We start from the raw sequence: 18453 nt of genomic DNA on the forward strand, positions 1-18453 counted from the left end.
TTTATTTTATTTATAAATTTATTTGTCTTTTTCTATTAGCATAGTTCAATTTTCATAGGAAGAAAAAAAATCCATTAATCTGTTTAATTGGAAAGAAATTTGTTTCTTTTGGCTTCTGGGCATCATTTCAAAGCTGGCCGCCCTGAGTGCCTGGAGTCTGTGATTATCTAGGTGATGATGCTGTACTTCCAGCTGGTTCATCTATCTGTATAAGGCTCAGACATTTGTAGGCTGTAAGGCTTCCACCCTCACATTTCAGCATATGTTCAGTCACTTGATGGCTGATTATAGCTGAGCAAATAGTTTATAATGAACAACTTACTCAACTCATTAAACTTGCTTTCTTCTTGTGGCACATCCTCCCAAAGACTGTGGTTTCTCTGAATGTGTCTCTGAATCAGGATGATTTAACCAGTTTCTTTTAACAGTGTGAGTATATTCAGAAGAGTGCTTTGGATGAATTTACTATTCAAAGACTGTTGATTAGTTAATTGCTCAAATAAATTATGCACTATTGTCTCTGTTCCCTGCCTGGTTAGATGCTTGTGTAAGTCTTCCTTATTAACTTAAGAGAGTCATTTCAGTGCCACTGAAACTTCATCTTCAAGGTATCCAGCACAAACACAGCTGTTGGCCTGTTCTTTTGGTTGTTCTTTATAGTCAAGCCTTTGTCAGCACAGGGAAATGTATAGAGGCATCTTCATGCCTTGTTATTTTGGACTCAGTTATTATTTTAAGAATGTAATTGTAGTTAGTTAGACTATCATAGAGATAATATCAAACTACTCTGAAACATTTTAAGAAGGAAAGAAGTGTAATAAGAAGACAAAATTTCCACAGAACTTCAGTAATCCAGTCTAATCTTAATAAAACATGAGTATTTAGCAGCTCCATCTGCTGAGTACATTAACCCAAACAGCAGGAAGAAAATCCTCAAATTTCTTTCTGAGAGGCAAGGGTTCTTCAGATTAATAGATTTTTTCTGAGAATGGCAGGCATTGTGCCAACAATATTACAAATCGGAATCTAATGATGATTAAATTATGAAGTTGGTCCAGGAGATTTGTGGAAGACAAACAAATCAATGAGAAGCTGCATCTGCTCTGGTAAGAGAGGACTGCTATGTGAGGGAGCCAGAACAATGGCTTGGGTTCTGCCAGCAAATGCAGAAAAGCTGAAGTGCTTCTACCAGCTAATTATTTTTTTACATGAATAATCAGTCAAAAATGTAGTGATAAGCCAAGAATTATTGTGTACAAATATGTTGATTTTATGGGAAATTATTATCTGTGTAATTAATATATACATTTTCCTAAAATTCTTTTCCATATTTTATGAAATCATGGTATTATGCCCGATAAGAATAAGGCAATTGATCCCAGTAAATAGTGTTTTACTTAAGTGATAAATCATTAACTGTCCTCTTCGGGATTTTTTTGTAATACAATGGGTAATATTGCTGTGTCATGAAAGGGATTCATTCAGACAAAAAAGAAGCAGTGATATGAATTATCTTTGGTGTTACCTGTAACAGACCTGCTAGTAGAATGGTTTAAAAACAGAGAAGGATTAAGGTAGCTGAGAATGATAGGATTGGAAGAAAGTGACTCTGCTTTGAATGATGGCTGTTTGTAGTATTGAACTAAAATTCTTGAGTTAAGCTGGGTATGCTGGATAGGCCTGTGTCTTTTACTATGGTCAAGCCTGAAGTAATGACCATTTAAAGGCATTTTTATTCTAGATATTTCTTACTGAGATTTGGGTTTGTAATGCACACTGAAATCTTAGAAAACAAATAGAGATAAGATCCTGGGCCTTTTTGGCACCTGATCTACCAAGGAAAAAAAAAAGCAAAAAGGTTCACAAAGATTTTTTAATAGAGTTTACAGTTAGGCTGTTTTGTCCCATGTACAAAATTTCCACTAGCACCCATACTCAGATAGAATATAACTGTTTTCCAGTCCCTTTTTATACAATACCATGAAACTGATGGACTGCATAAAGTTATGTTTAAAGCTGTCAGGAAATCATTCTGAGGCCCCAAAGTTAACACTTTCCTGCCTGTGTCCTGGTAGAGTTGACTCAGCTGCCATTTCATTTTTGGGTTTCTGACAAGTGAGGTGTTTGCCAGTTATATAGTTGTTCACTGGTTATTTTTCTTGGCCACTGTCCCCTGGGTACCGGTATGAGACACCGTGTCTTGACAACTTCTCTTGGGATTGCTGGACAGGTTTCCAATCAAGTGCAGGGTTCTGAACATGATGCATGTCCTCCCTGCTCAGGCTCCCTGAGGCTGCATCTCTCAGAGAGAATGGGGATGACCTTTAAAAATGTGAGGGAATCAAAAAAATTTATTGAGTTAATAAATTAATATTAAATGAGTCTTGTTGAGGCTGGAAGTAGGGCTTTGTTGATCTTCCTACTTCCTTCATTTGGGTGAAGGTTTAGTGAGCATTATGATAAGTTTCTGCCCTTTATCACACAGTGTTTCAGGTTTGGCAGAGTCACATGGCAGAAGGTGCAAGTGAACCCACAAGCTTACAAAATCCAGTGTCCCTTTCAGGACCATCATCTTGATTTTTTATGATAATTTTATCTCAGAAAATAGACTTCTTGCACCAGACTGCATCTTGCAACCATTCTCTTCAGAGCTAAATAAATTTGAAGTATTTGAAAAAAGCATTAGGATTGTTTAACTTTGTGCAGTGCCCCTTGACTTCAGTTAAATATGTCCCAAAGACACCTGTTTCAGCATTAAACTCTGTGAACTCCACCAGATAGACTTTAATGCATACAACCCCCAAGTTGTGTTAATAATGGAAGTTAAAAATTCCTGTGGAGTCACTCTGTGCTTGTTTTCTTAATTTTTTGGTTCTGACCCCACAGCTCATTTATTCCTTAAAAGCAATGAGGCAGAAGCACATGGGTGCTGATGCCAACCCTTCCTTACAGATCTTGGCTTCTCTGCAGGTGAGCAGCTGATAGAAGATCTTCTCAAACAGGCAATGTAGGCAAAGTGGTCATTTAACTAAACCAATGAGGTCCCTCATCAACCCAGAAACATGAAATATGAGAAAATAAGAACTGAAGGAGATTTTATGATTCTTACATTTTTTCGTCTTTGTTTTAATGTTTTAATCACACATAATCACACATATTAATCTGAGTTTGAAAAAAATCCCCTCACTGATGCAATGGAGTAATCATAGGCTTTTCTTCAGGCCCTCTTTGGAAGGGCTGTAAGGAGTTAAACTGGTTTTTTTTTAAGCTGGTTTCTTTTGCTCTGTAATTGCTTGTTAAAACCTTGTTTTTCAGCTAGTGACCTTTGCATCAGTGATGTTGCATATGTAGCACTAACAAGAATTAATAAAGAAAACTTCTATTTTTGGAAGGATAAAGTTGCCAAAATTCAGATAATTTAGACTTTTCATGCATATTTTTAATAGGAATTATTAGTAGCTTTTCTTCTATGGAACATACAACAAATTCAAAATTTCTGCTTATAAAATTGCTCTGATTGGATCTGTATTCAAATCTCATGCATTTGTATCAACATCAAAGATTATTTTTTCCAATTATGGGTATAGGAGTTGCACACCACAAAGCAATGAAAGAAGGAAAATACAGATTTTTCTTTGCTTTGTCTTGTTCTGTTACTTTATCTATAACAGAACAAAACAAAGCAAAGAAAAAACCCTAATTAATCTTCCAGTGATTGGTCTGTTTGAATACATAATCATTTTGTCCTTGCACTAGATTGTAGAAGTTACTACTGGCTATAAATATGGGGGTTTTTTGCATATTCATTCTTAAATACACTTTCTCTACTCAGTAGTTCCACTCATTCAAACTCTTTGGATCAAGAATAAACATGGCTTAGACCAGAAAACAAATGACATGTCAGAGTAAAAGTAAGAGCCTCCAAACAGGAGCAGGATGAAAACAGTCCTGGCTGCCCTCAGAGTAGTCTAAAATAGGGCTTTTGTGGTGGTGCCATGATTGAGGATCCTCATCCTGTTTGCTGTGTCTCCAAACCTGGCTGAAGTGGCAATGAAGAAAGACTGCTCATGGAAAACCAGACTTTTTTTGGTGGCTGAGGCCTTTATTTGCTCCTCTAGACCCATCACCCTCTGTCCTCAGCTTATTAGCTAGGTTGTCCCAAAAAAAACCCAGGATTTAACCATTAGGCAGATGTACAAAATCCTCTTTAATATTAAAGTGGCGATGCCAAGATAAAGGGTACCTTTGCACAGCAGTACATACTGAAAGTGCATTCACTCACACTAGTGAGGCCAGCTGTATCTAACAGACTCATTCTTCCCACCTTCAGATTCTAGCAGGCTGCATTTTATTAACCTTACTCAAGTTGTGTATTTAACCTTTATCTCTTAATGAAAGAGAGTATTATGAAATCATCACTAGGCCAAGATCTGAATAAGTTTTGGATATCTACCTGTTTTGTCTCTTACAACGTAACCCTGAAACCTTTTCAATTACCAAGTCCGGTATGAAGCAGTACATATCCTAAGTCTGTTACAGAATTCACAAAAACTGCCACCTGGGAAGAACAGAACAGAAACCCTTTCCATCTTGTCTTCCACTTTCTGTTCATAACATAATGTTTCTTCTTCCTTAAGAAACAAGAAACAGAAGAAAACCCCACTAAACACAAAACTCACAACAAACCCTTCAAACAAAAGCAAAATAAAAATCTTATGGGGGGGTTACTGTGGCTGCCACTATAAGCGAGCTGCCAGGAAAAGTTCTGTTTGTGTGTGGTGCAGCCTTCATGATGGTGGATATGTCTCAATTAGTTGTTTATTTAAGAGGAAAACATCTTTAGCTTTTGGTACTGTGGACAAGTTGTCTATAAAAGCTGCTGAAGAATACGATGTACAAATGTCCCAAAAAGGAGATAAAAGCACTTATTTTCTTCTGCTATTTAAAGTGTTCCTGACTGTGAAACATATTTCTCTAAGGCCAATGAAATTAGAAAAATGTAAATGTTGTACAAAAAGAGGATCAGACCCATAAACTGTCCATGTCTGCTCCTATTAGGACATTAATTAATGTAATTCAGTGAAGGACTGTCTGTTGCCCATGTGAAGTATTTGTTTATGTTTTTTTGTGAAATCTTGACCATCTGAAACACAGAGGAGCACTAGAAAATACATTGCCAGCCCTGGACCAAACCCATCCAGATAATTAACGTCAAAGCTCGGTATTTGCATCATGCTTGATGACTTCAGGACTTCTTAAGCAAACCAGTGTTCAACTATAGAAGCAACAAATAAGGGTTTGTTTATAAACCCAGCTACTCATTTAATTAACTTACTTAGATCAATTTAGGTTGCCAGTCTGTACCACTGCAAGATCTGTTGTAAGGCTCAGTCTTCTGAATTGGATACATGTCAGTCACATTGAATGATAGCAGTAGTGGAGTGAAAGCTGTGCCCAGATGGACTCTGGGGGCTTTGGAAATGAAACAAAGCTCCTTCCAAAGGCAGAGGCAGCAGGAAAGTTGATCCTTTTCCTCATGGCTTGGCTCCAGTTTTTTTTCCAGGAGGCCTGAATGGATCCAGCAAGCCAGTCTGGATCTTTCCAGAGACCACTATGTGGGGACTCCAGGCAAAAAGAAGAAATATTCTGGCCAGTAGATGCCCAAACATGGGCCAGTGACCACTGACAAAGACATGCCCAAGTCCCAGCGTAGCACCTGTGTTGTTGACTCTATCTGTCAGGGAAAATGACAGTTTTAGATGGATAACTCTTGTAAGCCTTAGCACTTATTGCTACAAGGCTGGAAACATTAGAAATTATCAGATCAGCCATCCTCTGACCTTGCATTGTATTTATTTGTACAGAGATGTAATGTAATTAATGAACAAATTACTTAAAACACAAAGCAGGATGGAAGAATTGTCAGGAAGGAGCACCATAAAGTTTCAACATGACTTATATGAAACTGACAAGAAATTGTTTTGCAGCTCTTCATTTAATGGATAGTTAGGGATTTCGAATAAAATGCATAGAGTTTAATGGCATTTTTTCCTCTATAATACAAGTTAGAGAGAAGTGAGATTGTGGCATGGGTGACATTGTGTTAAATAGTTTAGCAGTTACTGGTTACTGGTTACAACTAAGATATTTATGATACCATCTCTGACATGTACCTTCAGGTACACTTGTGAAGAAAACTGCTTAGAAAGGAATTATCATATTTATTTTATGTTACTACAATGTTAATGTAAATAATCTAATTTATGATGGAAAAAAAATGTGTGAGAGATTTCTGTATAGCTATTCTGAAACCATTTTGGTTTTTCCAGATTTAATTGTGGGTGCATTTGGAGCTGGAAAAGCAGTTGTTTACAGGTATGTGGTAAATACAATGGATTTGATATTTCACAGGCTTGGTGGGCGATATTGAAATTTAAAAAATGTCATACTCCTGTTTCCCTGTTGCAGTGTTTAAAAGTGGTCATTAGAGATCATAAATTAAACATCTTTTGAGAAACAAATGGTTTTTTCCCATACTTAAAATCTGTAATTTTCTATTAAAATTTCCATGCTTAGGCTTAGCTGAAGCAGCTTCTGGAATGTTTGACTCTAGTTAATTTTAAATAAGATATTTAAAAGGCATGGGGTTGCAAATTAATTTCTTAATTTTAAAGAAATTTTAAAGTGACCAATCTTCAGAGATTGCATATGTTAAGACATGAATCATTTATTGAAAAGAAAGACTGCTACTTTTAGCCTCAGTTTAAAAAAATGCACAAGATCCCATTTTACAAAACAAAAATTTGTTCCTGACTATGGAGTTTAACTAAATGCACTTCTTCATTAGATGTAAAATTTAAAGCTACCAAATAATAAACATTTACATAAAATCTGCTAATGCTCTCTTAGTCCAGCCATGCTGACAGCTCATTTCATTTAAGTATTCACCATCCATTGCTACATGTTCTTCTTGTTGTCTGTATTCCTAACAGCACCTGACTGAGAAAAGGCATGTTCTACTTCCCAACTGAATGTTTGTGACAACAGAAGAATTTTATAAAACAGGAATATTGGCTCATCTCAGCTAATGCTGTAGGTGCAGTGAGAAGCCCTGATTTTCCTTCTCGCTATGAAAGAATCATGCAAATAATTTGCAATTCCATGAGTGACTGCACACGATGAAGCATTGAGAAATTAGATCTACTGTGTATTTTTAATAACAATAAAATGTGTTCTATTTAATAAAGTGAATACCAGGAGGCTATTTCCTGGCCAGAATTTATCAAATATGCAACTTGTCATACTGTTGAAATAGAATTTTATTACTGAAATTTTCTAGGCAAAAAAAGGTTTTCCCTGTTGCAAAAAAAGTGAAGAGAGTAATTTTATTTTTTAAAGCCTTGCTGAAGTAATATAAAGAAGTGATCACAAAAGCTCAGATGTGGATTAAAATATCAGGGAAGTTAGAAAACTGTGATAATGTAAGTTACTGTAAATAGTATTGCTGTCTTAAAAAACAGAATCTGGACACATACTTGTTATTATTTTTCTTCTGAACTGCTTGTAGTTATAGATTATCTTATCACTTACTAACAGCTTTGGAGGGATGATTTTTGTCACCAGAATATGTATATTCATGTACTCAGCACAATTTACTGGTGATTATTCCTGGTTTACAAAGTCAGTTTTCTCCAAGAAATTTCAGACAGAGTTTACTTCATTATTGGCCCAAGGTAGTATACACCAACTTCTACTTTAACTAAATTATTTTTATTTTTTTAAGAGTCTTGAAACAGGCATAGTAAGTTGGAATATATCATTATTAATGGAGACAGTACAAAATAAATCTGCAAGATGGCCAAAGGACTGCTGTAAAACCCAAAAAGGCAAACTCTGTCCATTTGAGAAAACTCAATGTGATGAAATGTGTCTGATGTGCCTCAGTCCTAGGACACATCTATTGCTTAACCATAGGGTACTGTTTCTGTGATGTGTTAACATGAGGTGCTTTTTTTTTTCTTTGTCTGGTTGGGTTTTTTTGGTGTTTTTGGTTTGTTTGTTTGTTTTGGTTTTTTTGTTTTGTTTTGTGTTTTTTTTTTTTTTTGTGAATCTCAGTAGGATTCTGATGGGAAAAAAAAATAAAAGGTTCTTTTGGCTATGAGCAGCATTATAAAACTGTGTTCTCCCAAGTAACCCTACATATCTGGCTTCTTTGTAGCCAACTCAGTTCAGTGTTTTCTCTGCTGCAACTTAGGTACTAATGTGCTCCTTCTGAACATGGTGAACCTTATTTCTGTCCCCTAGAGCCAGACCTGTTGTGACAGTGAATGCTCATCTTATTCTGAACCCCATGATTGTGAACCCAGACAATAAAACCTGTCAGCTCCCCGGCCCTCAGCTTTTGGTGGCCTGGTAAGTCCATGATTATTCAAAAAATATCCTTATCCTCTTTCTTGAATAACTTCCTGTTCCTTAATTTTATTTCAACTCTTTGTTGAACATGTTCAAAGTTCAAAATGTTGAAACATGCTCTGAGCACAACAAAACCACTCTCCACAGAAATCTTTTTAGCATTTTCCAGTACTTAGCAGATTGTCTAACTGTGGTAGGTAAAAGTTGAGTCCTTTGATACACAGCGTCTCCTTCTGCATAGGAGGATGTTCAGTGTCTCCTGGGCAAGCTGCAAAGTTATATGCAATGTTTAGATGAATGAAGCATGAAACAGCTAAAATGGACAAAACACATAAAGTGTTTAAACATAAGTCATCTGTTTATTGACAAAATGTAGCAGTGAAATTGATGCAGAGCTGGCGGGCCCACCATTTTCTCTTTGAGAAGGACAGATCTTAGTCCTTTGTGGAAGAAAGAAGATATCTGGCTGGCCATCCTGAGAGAAATTCATAGGATGTTGTTTCTGGCTGTCTTTGGTCAGAGGAAAGTTTTTTTAGCACATCACACAGAACAATGTTTAAACCATCCCTAAAAGAGAAACCCTTACCTACAGTAGCATTTAACTTTTAATAGAAAAAAAAAAAATCTTGGAGCTAATTAAAACAATTTAGGATCAGTTACAAGCATAAAATGTTTGCAGGGTATTTGGAGGCTATCTAATAGCACAAAACACCACATGAAGACACATTTACTTCACTAGAAAAAAGTCACTTTGAAAGGACCCCAGGAACAGTTGATAGAACAGGCTATTACAAATACATAAGATACTGTTTAAAAGTGGAAATCATGACAAATGAGGAAACTAAAATCAAAACAGAGAATAAACACGTGCAAGTTGAATATAAAATGGTAGTAAGTCTTGCCAGAGTAACTGTGTGGAACAGATTTCTAAGATGTAAAAACATTAGAAGCAGGAAGCCTGCCAGGATGTGGGCTGGACAAAAACAATATTAAGGTATAAAGGAGGACTCCAGAAGATAACATGAATACAGAAATTTTGCACTGCTTTTAAGCCAAAGATGGGCAGAGGATTTCCTCACATTAGAGACATTCTTTACAAGAGATGAGTCCTAAAAATAATCTCAAATGTAAGATTCGGAGTCTTAAGAATTAATTGATAAATATGAACTGTAAAACATAATCATAAGAAGCAGTTCATTTAATAGCCATGGAGGCTCTTAAAGGAACTAAACTCTGATACACTTAAATCAATAAATATGTGGGATTCCAAAGCATCCGGGATGGGGTTGTCAAGAGATTTTCACTCTTGTGCTGTTCTTTTACACTTTATGGAACTTCTCATATTTTTTATCATGTTCCTCCTCATTTCTACATCCAGAGTAGAAAATTGCCCATCTACAGAGCTATGTAGAAGGTACTTGGTGGAACTATGCAAACCCAGAACTTTACAAAGCTTTGGCCCTTCTGGAATTTTTTTGATTCAATTATCTTTTAACACTTGGTTTAAAAATAAATTTGAAATACAGACACTTGTCTGAAGCATGTTTATTGATCCAAATTATGTTGTTTCACAGCTCCAGATTATAAGACTTTTAAAAAATGCTTAATGTCTTAATAGAAAATATTTTGGAACCTTAACAGTTAACAATAGGTATTGAATAAAAAAGGTGGGTTTTGTGCACAAGAGGAAAAAAATATCTCTCTTTAAAAAACATTCTTGCTCTGAGATATTGTTTAGAAAAGGAAGGAAGAAATGAATACTCCTTTAACACATTTTTTTTTTTAATTTACATCTCCACTACAATGAGCTAAAAGATGTTTGGTTCATATCTACAAGAGCCTTAATAGGAGCATAATTTAATTTCTGTCTGGTTTATTCTAAAATAATGCTCCCTAAAGATTTAGTTCATGTTATGAAATAACTGAAGAACAGCTGTTATTTTCCTCACTGTGATTTTTTTTTTCATTAGTTGATATAAGCTTGTATTGTACATATGAAAACAATTAGAAGGGAAACTCCAACAGGCAAAGAATTCCTCAATCCCATGGGACTGATTTCTGTATCTCTTAGCCAGCTGTGCAACTTGTGTAAAACTCTACTGACTGACACTGCAAAATTAGAATGAAAGGAAACCTCCTACCAGAAAAGTTTCAGGAAGTGTGTGTGCATGAATAATGTGGATTATTGTAAGTTTCCTAGTACTAGGAAAATATTATTTCTGCCATGATATAAATTGCAAAGCTGAAGCAGCAGAGGAAACATGCACAAAAGGCCATTTTTATGCACATCGGAAGGAGAATTGTCCTAACTTCTAGAAGTGTATAATTAATTCTCTGCTATGTGTAAAATATGTCTGAGTTCCCAATACTAGCAAATCTGTAAGAAATTCAGCCTCTTTGAAGGTATTAAAGAATATGGGGAAAGCTTCTTTTTCCCCCTAAGTATGAAAAATGCAAGTTAATATCTGTAAAAAGAGGTAAATAAATATTTTCATTTTTCAAAACCTCTTTCCACATCATGTGATTTATTATGTTCAAGATTGGGCTCTAGCTGTCAGGAGGCCTAATTTATCTATGCATTGGTATTTTTATTACCATTTGAGGTCTGATTATCCACTAGCTACCTCATGTATTTGGTCTTAAGTTACATCTACAAAAGTTTTTTACTCACCTCTCACTAATTTAAGGTGAATATTATTAATTTCATTTTGTAGAGGAGCAATAAGTCAGAGAAGTTACCTGACTTACCAAAAGTTGCATAGAAGTGTCCAATCATGAGAAAAAGTAAATTTGTAGCATATATTATAGAATATATTTTGTATATATATATTTATATTTCTATTTTTATATTTGTAGACTATATTTTTTTATTAGTAAGTGCTTTCATGTTTGGATGTCTGATTTGAAATATGCCTTGTAGGCTGTCCACCTTCTGTAAATCCAGAAACAGAGAGCTTAAAATTTCTGATCTTCAAGTTCCTAGTATCAAAAAATACTTTGAAAAAAAATGTAGTTCCTTTATCTCCAAATTCCTTACTATTTAAGTAGTAATAAAATATTTATTATGTGTCAGCTAGATTCAGTAAATGAGACATTTCTACATACATTTTTTTAAAAGCTCAATATAAAATTCCTATCAAAGATATAAACCCCCAAAATAATATTTCAACAGTTCATAGCTGCATAGATTAGACTGCGTTTCCACTTTTGCTCCTTTCTACTGCTGGTATTTTCTTTTCTCATTGACCTAATTGAAAGAAGATGTGATGAGGTCCGTGAGATTGAAGAGGTCCATGGATATGGGTCTAGGGGCCATTGTTGAGGTGAATTTGTGTGAGGTTTTCCAAAGACTGCTGGCCAGCCTGGCCCATGGGTCGGATAGCAAAGCCGTGTGGCCAAGAGTCACAGGATGGATACCTCACTCCTCAGGGGTGCTCAAAGAGGGGTAGGCAGGTGGTGTCACTTGCAACCAACACAACTGAGTTGCTGTACAGGAGACCTTTGTGCCAGGTTTTAGCTTCATTAGCCCCAGAGACATCCAAAGGGCAGTCACTTGTTTTATCTAGCAGCCCAAGTGCTCCCGTAGCCTGGCCATGCGATGTAGCTTAGCCATGAGATGCCTTCAGCATCAAAACTCTCTGTTGCTCACTGAATTAGATTTTGCCATAACAAAATCTCAAAGCAGGGTAAGTATTAGAGCATCATAATAGAAGTATATTGACTTCCCATTCTGAAGAGGCTGTAATCAGATTTTAAGACTCCTCCCATGGGACACCTGATAAAACCCCATGGCCCTGGGTCTGCTCCCCCTTTGCTCTCTCTGCTCTCTCTCGGCTCGGGGCTCTTGGGGCTTTGCTCAGACTATTCAAAGCATAATCTCATAGTGATGTCAGACACAGCAGAATGAATGTGATGTAGGGATCACTTTAGAGAGATTGATAGCACATAAAAAATTTGTATGCTTGATGATGATGGACTACTTCCCATTTCTTCCTTACTTGCTGAAGTTTTCTTACTTTGATTGTTAATTGTGTTGTTTGTTTGATTGTCCCTACAAGCAAGCTCAAAAGCTCAGCTATTTTGTTTCTTACTGTGCCTAGGAGTCAGATCTCAGATCTCTATTCTTTCTCCTGTCCTCTTTTGTGGTCTGTCTTTCCATCTGCTTTTCTTTTTCTTGATGGTAAAACATCCCTCAACATCTCCTCAGTATGTTCTTGTTGAAATGATGAGCAAATCTAAATTCATCTAGGTTTGCAATTGAAATCTTTTATGTCTTTAGCACTATTTCTGAGCTAAATATCAAACTCACAAACGTGTGGTGGAATTTTGCTAAAACCATAGTCTTTCCTCTTGTGTGGTTAGAGTGTGGGAGATTATCCACTTCAGATTTTTGCTTTTTTTGCTCTGCCACTCCCCTTTTGACATGCTCTGCCTGGAGCAGAAGGACTAAATCTTGACTCTTACAGTAATATTTGAGAGCACAACTTTGGTTATCAAATATGTGTTATGCATTATTCTGTTCATTGCAGTAAATAAAACATATGCTGAAGTTGTTCTATTTAACAAGTAAAGCATTCTAAGCAGCATTTTTGAATGCAACCTTTTTTCAAACGTGATAGAGCAAAATTTATATGACTCCTCCAAAGCAAGATAAGTGAGTTTAAAACAATGGCAGCTCTTGAGTTTACATTTGAGGAAATATCCTCTTACTCTGACATGTGAGGCCTGTGAAGTCTGATGTCTAAATTGCATTCATACAATTGCATAAGATTTCCTCATTTTTGTTATTTTGTTCTTGTGTATTTGGAAAGAATTAGTTCTTCCTGTATTGACTCATAATTGTAAAGAAGTAGGAATATGAAAAATTTGCACTTTCTACATGGACTGGAATGACTATTTGAAGGCTACAGTTTAGCAGAGATTAATGGCATTATGGCCTTCTTGTTTCTGAAGAAATAATGAAAGAATTTTCCATTAAGGTCATGAGAGTGACACATATGCCAGATGTGGCAGTTTCATTACATCTGCAAGAGGAAACAAACATGCAATTAGAATGGGATTACAGGTTGGTTTAAATGTTATGGTAGTGGTTTTGTATCCACTGCATGGGAACATTATTATACAGTATAACAGTAGTGGGGAGATCAATATCAATGAATAATGCAATTTTTTTTGTTTAACTCAAGCTGATTTTAATGCTGGGCTGCAATTTGTTGTCTATATACAAACCAAAACATGGTTATGATGGTATGAAAATTGTCCTTAAGAATGATTGGTAACCAGAGACATTTGCAAGAATCTTTCACCTGAGCAATTTTGTTACATTATACTGGACTTCATTAGGAATTATGATATTTAGAACTAAGTTTATGTGGCAGATGACAGCAGAAATGAAAAATCAAGAACATCTTTCCATTGACAGATTTCTTGTTTTGCCACCTGTCGGGGAAGTATACTCTGCTAGTTGCATCAACAGGCATAATTAATACTCTTTCTCATACCATCCAGAGTAATCCATGAAAAATTTTTCAAAAGACAATTCAGTTAAACATTTCTAAAACTTGCATAGTTTCCTTCCAAAGTGAAACTTGTCTATAGTCATTACTTTTTTAGGGTTTTTAAAATTAATTTTATGTAAATTAAAAGTTCAGATTAGAAGGTATCAGCCAATACAACTATAAAAGGCTTCTCCTAACAATTGTTGAGTATAACTGCAAATCTGTTGCCAGTCTTACACAGAAATATTTCTTATGGGAAAGGACTCTCCTATGGCTGAGGTGACATTTGTATAATCATTACAGTTGTGATGGGAGTATTTCTAGGCTCAAAAGAGCTTGCTCTACATTCAGAACAGGCAAATTAAAAACAATTTACTTATGTTGTGTTGCTTTTTGTAGAATGCATTGCTTTAGCATACTAGATAAAGAACATTAATCACCAATTTCTCTGTGCTTTGATTTAAGGCATGTAAGTGCCACTTTGTGCAAAACGTAACAAATTAAATGCAATGCAGTTTGGTTAGTCTGCTGCCAGAAAAATGGAAAAAATTAGGTTTTATATTTGGAATTCATTATAGCCTGTTGAAATAATGAAAATCTTACAGTTATGCCAATGGAACACATTGATATCCTGAGTGTTTTATTTTGCTGAAAAACAGCTTGAGCATTGACAACATGCTTTAAGATTTTTCTGATTCGAACATGATGAAAGTATTTCTGCAGACAGCCTCTTACAAAGGTGTTTTTCTAAACTTCAGCATAAAAAATCCAGCTTTGGCAATAGTGTCAGAAGGGTCATCTCCATGGACTCTCTCAAGAACTACTGGGACCAGAGAATCTACTCCATACCTTTGCCATTAGGTATTCAGAGACTGTTTTCTGTGATTATTAGTGAAGCCTAGGAGACTTCCTGACGTAATTAAGGAATATCATAGGTAGCTAGATACAATCTCAGTTAACATCTTTTTAATCAAATGAAAATAAAACTTAAAAGATGTGACTTTGGAACTGCTGATTCCCATATCAGTCCATTTTCTGCTAATATGAATTACTTCTCCTTTTTAATATGTAGCTTTACTGTAAGAGTCTGCGCAGACTTTGAAGGTCAAAGTATTTCAGATGAGATAGGTAAGAAATGTTTTCTATTCTTGTAATTTACCCAAGTCCTGCTCCATGTTAGATGTGTTTTTTCCTACACATGGGAAAACAATAGGAGTGAGATCCTCCTAAAGCAAGAAAATGCAGTTTTAAAAAAAGATGTATATAGGTGTGTGTGTGTGTGTGTGTGTGTGTGTGTGTGTGTGTAAATGCAAACCTTTTATTACTCACATAAAGGATTTTTGTTTAAGTCATTTTCTAAATAAAATCAAGAATGTACCTTGTTGGAGAATGTTCTGTTTTAGAAAAATAATAAATTAAAGGGACAGAAGTCCTGTACACATATGTCTGTCAATGAAATAAGAAAGCTTAAATTACACATCCTGCATAATTTGGGTCAAAACCTAGTGAGTTTTTAAACAGACAGGCACTTAAAGCATGGATTAATTTTTCTTTGAAGACTTGCTTAGGTTCATTAATTATAATACAGAATTAATTCCTTACTGTTTTCTTTCTGTTAAATCAATAACTAATTTATTTATTTGTATCCTTCAGTGCTGAAAAGTGAATTGCAATTAGATTCATTGAAACAGAAAGGAGCTGTTAAGAGGACCCTCTTCTTTGATTACCATCAGTCTCATCACTACTTCTCCATTGTGATGGAAAGACAGAAGCAACTCCATTGCCAGGACTTCCTTGTTTATCTCAGAGTAAGTTGTTTAAAATATTTTGGCCTTTAATCATTGTTTCAGTAGTACCAAAAATGGAAATCAATCTTGCATTTTTATATCAGAAGATGCAGTATTTGATCAGAATTTCCAAAATTACAGAAATGGGATAAGATAGATTTCATCTGTGTTTTCAGTATGTCCAGAGCATACTGCTACCTTGAAAAAATTCCCTATGTAAATCTTTCATTCATCTTTTGTCCATATAAGTAGAAAAGCAAGACTGATTTTGAAGAGTGTAGAATTTCTCTGTGTAAAAATACATTTATTTCACACTCTTCTGTAAATTCTGATCAAATACTGCATCTTCTGATATAAAAATGCAAGATTGCTTTCCATTTTTTGGTATCCATTTTTTTTTTTTTTTAGTATTCAGAGTGCAGTAATAAACAAATCATGTTAAACATCATGCCAATTCAGGTTCAAAAGATTTTAAAGGAGTTTTACCAGAACTATTGGCCTAAAATGTATACATTTTTAAAAATATTTTCAAGATACTTTAAATTTTTTTAGAAAAACTAAAACAATGAAATTGCAGTTGTAAAGGAGAAAGGATCAACATTTCCTCACTTGCAGGTGGTGTTACCTCATGCAATTTAAGTAGATTGTTTCAAGTCTGATCCAAGAAATGCAGTGGGAGGTGAAATGGAGAAGTTTCAAGCACTATGTAAGGACATATCTAGACAATAAAGGTGGTTGAATTTTACCATTGCTAATTCTTAAAAATTCTTGGTTATGGTACAAACCAGCAATATTACCTCCACAAATCCACACATGCCCTACCTTCATTTCAAAAGGAAAGGGGGCAGTAGCTGACAGGAGTTGGTTCTGTGTGTCTCTCTTAAACAGCTTCATTTTAGGCTAATGCTTTGAAAAATTTCTGAGTCTACTCAGCTCAGCCAGCTTCTTCCAGATGTGGGGCTGTGGAGGCAATGTGTTCTGGGCATTCCAATTACTGGTGAGTCTCTTTGCTTTCCTAATGACACCACATGCAGCCAAAATTTGGCCAGCATCTGTCAAAGAACCATGTCTTTACCTTCAATAAAAGCCACATCTTTATCTTCAGAAGTCTGAATCTGTTGTCTTACTACACCAACTGAAATAATCATAGTAAACTATTGGCTTTTATTATGTGATTATTACTCACAGGATGAAACAGAATTTAGAGATAAATTATCTCCCATCAATATAAACTTCAATTATAGTTTGGATGAGTCCAGTTTTGAAGATAGTTTGACTGTGAAGCCAATACTGAACTATTACCAGAAAAACTCACTCGCAGAGCAGGTATGAATTTTGCGTGTCACATTTTCTGTATATAGACATGAAAGCATTTACAAATATTATGTGTGTTATCACAGCCAGACATTACATGACAGGGATTTAATTAATACAAAATCTTGATTGACTATAAAAGTAGAACCAAACTGTGCTCATAGTTTTGATTGCCTTCTAGAATATGTAAGACAAGTTATTATGGGAAAGGGCCTGATGAGGATATTGTTCTGCTAAGGACATATTTGACCATCTGAATAGTTTCCAACCTCTGACTACCACATGAAAAGGAACTTAGAGAAAGAAGAAAAAGATTCAATTCACTATGGCAGTGGTAGTGGTACTTAAGACATTTAGGTTAGCAATATTTAATGAAGGGATTTGGACTTTGAGGCATATACTAACTGTATTATATTTTTTTTATTTTGCAATGGTACAGGCTTACATTCTGGTTGACTGTGGGGAGGACAACTTATGTATTCCTGACTTGCAACTTTCTGCAGTGCCGTAAGTTAAAGAAAATACTAGTTAAATAAATATAAATAATATATTAGTATCATATCATATCATATCATATCATATCATATCATATCAATCATATAATAATAAATATTATATTAGTTAATAATATATAAAGTTAAATATAAATAATATATTATGCCATATATAAAAAGTCCAGACACTCCTAACTGTTGCAACAGAATGAAGTATGTAGAACAAAATTTTGTTCTTTACTGTAGCTAATCACTCTTACCTGATTTCCAGATTTTAATTTGTGCATCCATTTCAGCTATAAAACCAAGAATTGGAGAACCACAATTCATGATGTTTAATGGTTATCATAGAAAATATAGTTTGCAGGTGTTTGCAGGTGTTTGTTTGGAGTGGTTCTAGTTCTCTGAAAAGCAAGAGATTATACAAATTGATGTTCATAGAAGGTTTCAAGGGTTTTTTTATTTCAGTGTGCCAGTGACTTAGAACTTGGACACAATTCTCCTGAACTCAATAAACAGTGAAGTAAATTAATCTCAAAACAAAATTTTCAAAACATGGCAACAGTTTCTCCTGTGGAGGGAGAAATATGCCAAGCAGGACAAGTGGGGAATGTCTGAGAGTGACCTGACTGTCATCAGAATCAGTCTGTAGCTGTAAAACAAGGGCACAGTGCTGTTGCAGTCTCAGGAGAATTTCTGTCATTGTTTGTATTAATGGACATGAGGAGAAAACTATCACCTTTGTGTCCTCCAGAAAACAATGCTGATGAGACCCCCCTGGCAAGTGATTCCTCCACTAAATACTTCTTGCTGTTTAGAATGTAGTCAGGCTCTTAAATTTTTTACCAGTTACTTTCAAGTTTTGTGATAATCCATTTTGGCCACAGTGGTGTTTTCTCTTAACCTCTTTTCTACTCAGGTACTGGTATACATTTTCATGCAGTCATT

General features: G+C 35.3%; 1 protein-coding gene and 1 long non-coding RNA gene across 2 annotated transcripts in view; one reads left to right on the forward strand and one right to left on the reverse strand.

Annotated features, from left to right (window-relative positions):
* The window catches only part of ITGA8 (integrin subunit alpha 8), a 111710-nt gene that overhangs the window by 35305 nt on the left and 57952 nt on the right, over window positions 1-18453 (forward strand). The window contains exons 14-19 of the mRNA XM_031503826.3: window positions 6330-6375; window positions 8305-8412; window positions 14983-15038; window positions 15564-15718; window positions 16886-17023; window positions 17451-17518. Of these exons, the coding sequence (XP_031359686.2) occupies window positions 6330-6375; window positions 8305-8412; window positions 14983-15038; window positions 15564-15718; window positions 16886-17023; window positions 17451-17518 (571 nt within the window). The remainder of the gene's footprint in view (window positions 1-6329; window positions 6376-8304; window positions 8413-14982; window positions 15039-15563; window positions 15719-16885; window positions 17024-17450; window positions 17519-18453) is intronic.
* Window positions 1-18453, reverse strand: part of LOC146768142 (uncharacterized) — a 33135-nt gene continuing 14682 nt past the window's right edge. The window contains exon 2 of the long non-coding RNA XR_014951075.1: window positions 1-18453. This exon is cut by the window's right edge and continues 11024 nt beyond it. This is a non-coding gene — a long non-coding RNA (uncharacterized LOC146768142).

This window comes from Lonchura striata, chromosome 2, assembly GCF_050655825.1.
Source record: "Lonchura striata isolate lonStrDom1 chromosome 2, ASM5065582v1, whole genome shotgun sequence".
NCBI lineage: Eukaryota > Metazoa > Chordata > Aves > Passeriformes > Estrildidae > Lonchura > Lonchura striata.